Source organism: Eimeria necatrix, genomic scaffold (genome assembly GCF_000499385.1).
Source record: "Eimeria necatrix Houghton genomic scaffold, Enh_scaff464, whole genome shotgun sequence".
Lineage (NCBI taxonomy): Eukaryota > Apicomplexa > Conoidasida > Eucoccidiorida > Eimeriidae > Eimeria > Eimeria necatrix.
In genome coordinates this window covers 1-2500 of record NW_013654349.1, presented here as the reverse complement: position 1 = coordinate 2500, position 2500 = coordinate 1, and the positions used below count along the sequence as shown (strand labels likewise).

General features: G+C 56.2%; 2 protein-coding genes across 2 annotated transcripts in view; one reads left to right on the top strand and one right to left on the bottom strand.

Moving 5' to 3' along the window:
- Positions 1 to 651, top strand: part of ENH_00056190 (hypothetical protein, conserved) — a gene marked incomplete at both ends in the record, with an annotated part of 2239 nt that extends 1588 nt beyond the window's left edge. The window contains 2 exons of the mRNA XM_013581650.1: position 1; positions 138 to 651. The exon at position 1 is cut by the window's left edge and continues 1588 nt beyond it. Of these exons, the coding sequence (XP_013437104.1) occupies position 1; positions 138 to 651 (515 nt within the window). The remainder of the gene's footprint in view (positions 2 to 137) is intronic.
- A 1087-nt stretch (positions 652 to 1738) lies between these two features.
- On the bottom strand, positions 1739 to 2436 carry ENH_00056180 (protein phosphatase 2C, putative; the record flags this gene model as incomplete). Its single annotated transcript, XM_013581649.1, has 2 exons — positions 1739 to 1905; positions 2313 to 2436. Coding segments are annotated over 2 exons (291 nt in total), but the record flags the coding sequence as incomplete, so codon positions are not given.
- Positions 2437 to 2500: the final 64 nt, after the last annotated feature.

The window sequence follows — 2500 nt, the reverse complement described above, 5'->3', positions numbered from 1 at the left end:
GGTGAGTCCCTATACGGCCCGCGCACGCAGCAGCACAGCAGCAGCAGCAGCAGCAGCAGCAGCAGCACGAGCAGCAGCAGCAGCAGCAGCAGCAGCAGGAGTCGCGTTGCAGTTGCTTGTGTGAGGTGTACGTACAGCTGGGTGGCCCTGTCCGAGTCCCCTCGCGCCCCTCCGGTGTCTCTACGGCCCTTCTTGCAGGGGCTGCCGGAGGCTTTGAAATCCGAAGCAGCAGCAGCAGCAGCAGCAAGCAGCAGCAGCAGCAGCAGCAGCAGCAGCAAGGCAGCTGCAGCAGCAAGGCGGCAGCAGAAGGTGCCCCCCGTTGTCTTCGTCATTTCTGCCTCGCCAGCCATCGACGCCTCTCTGCTGCCTCCAGTAACAGCAAAAGACGCAGAAGACAGCAGCAGCAGCAGCAGCAGCAGCAACAGCAGCAGCAGCAGCAGCAGCAGCAGCAGCAAGGAGCAGCGGGTGATAGCGGTGGCCCCACACTCCTACCACATTCCCGCTGCGCTGCACTGCGATAGGCTGCTGCACGAGCTAGGCCGCGAGACTCTGCAAGCTGCTGCTGCTGCTGCTGCTGCTGCTGCAGCAGGTAATTCTGCTGCTGCTGCAGCAGCAGGTAATTCTGCTGCTGCTGCTGTCAGTGGGGCTTGAACCTCTCTCGGGTTTACTAGCAGAGCGCTTCAGCAGCAGCAGCAGCAGCAGCAGCTGCTGCTGCTGCTGCTGCTGCAGCAACGGCAGCTGCTGCAACACGCTGCACAGCAAAAAGCTGCTGCAATACAGCAACTGCAGCAGCTGCTGCTGCAGCTGCTGCTGCAGCTGCTGCTGCAGCTGCTGCTGCAGCTGCTGCTGCAGCTGCTGCTGCAGCAGCAGCAGCTGCTGCAGCATAGCTGCAGGCCTTCTGGGGTGTCTGTACACTCCGGTTTTTCTTTCTTTGCTTTTTATTTGTCGAATTTAATCTCTTTTAATTTTAATTTTCGAAATTTAATTTAATTTAATTTAATTTAATTTAATTTAATTTTTAATTTTAAAACAAATAAATTCCCACTGTCTTCGATTTGCCCCAGAATTAGCTGCTGCAGTTATTCTTATTTTTATTTTAATATTTATTTATTTATTATCATTTATTTATTATTTATTATTTATTTAATTATTAATTTTATTATTTATTTAATTATTAATTATTATCTAATCATTTATTTATTATTTGTTTGCTTATTATTTGCTTATTTTTTTGTTTATTTACTATTTGTTATTTTCTCCAGTTTTCTCGCTGCTGCTGCTGCTGCTGCTGCTGCTGTTGCTGCTGCTGCTGTTGCTGCTGCTGCTGCTGCTGAAGATGCTGCAGCTAGTTGCAAGAAGGCTCGGCTCCTCTGTGGCTAACTGCGGGGGGCTTCGAGTTCCCTGCAGCTAGCTAGCCAGCTGCAGCTAGCTAGCCAGCTGCAGCTAGCTAGCCAGCTGCAGCTAGCTAGCCAGAGCTAGCTGGGGGCTACCTTTGCAAGCTCTAGCTAGCTGGCTGTCGCTCTCCGGGCGCAGCTAGCTAGCCAGCTAGCCAGCTAGCCGCCTAGCTAGCTAGCTACAGACCCAGCCAGCTAGCCAGCTAGCCAGCTAGCTAGCCAGCTAGCCAGCTAGCTAGCCAGCCCCCCAGCCCCCCAGCCCCCCAGCCAGCAGCTAGCCAGCAGCTAGCCAGCTAGCTAGCTAGCTAGCTAGCCACCAGCTAGCCAGCTAGCTAGCTAGCTAGCTAGTCGTCGTCGTCGAGGGCCTCGTAGTCGGCCTCGTCCTGCCCCAAGTAAAGGTCGGGGGCCCCCCCGTAAAGACAAATTTTGGCTTTTGCTGCGCGCGAGACTTTGCCCTTCAACTCCGCACTCAAACCCACCAACACCACCGTCATGTTGTCGCAGCCGTGGCCTGCAGCAGCAGCAGCAGCAGCAGCAGCAGCAGCAGCAGCGGGGGTGCAGCAGCAGCAGCAGCAGCGGCGGCAGCGGCGGCAGGAGCGGGGGTGCAGCAGACGCTGCGGCGGGGGCGCTGCAGCAGCTGCTGCGGCGGGAGGGCAGCAGCTGCAGCAGCCAAGAGACTGGTGGCTGCAGCAGCAGCAGCAGCAGCGGGAGTGGCAGCAGCAGCAGCGAGACTGGTAGCAGCAGCAGCAGCAGCGGGAGTGGCAGCAGCAGCAGCGGGAGTGGCAGCAGCAGCAGCAGCTGGGGAGTGGCGGCGGGCGCAGGAGAGAAGCAGCCAGCGGGCGCAGGCGGGCTTAGGGCCGGTTTAGGGTTTAGGGTTTAGGGTTTAGGGTTTAGGGTTTAGGGTTTAGGGTTTTGGACCTTCGGACTTAATGGGGTCTTCGGAAAGACAAGCATCGCAAAGAGCTTCGCAAGCGTCGCGGAGGGCTTCAGCTTTTTCTTTGCGAGAAGCCGCGAGGTGGGCCCGCACGAAGTCCACGGCTTCCTAAGCCCAAACCCTAAACCCTAAACCCTAAACCCTAAACCCTAAACCCTAAGCCCTGGGTCCG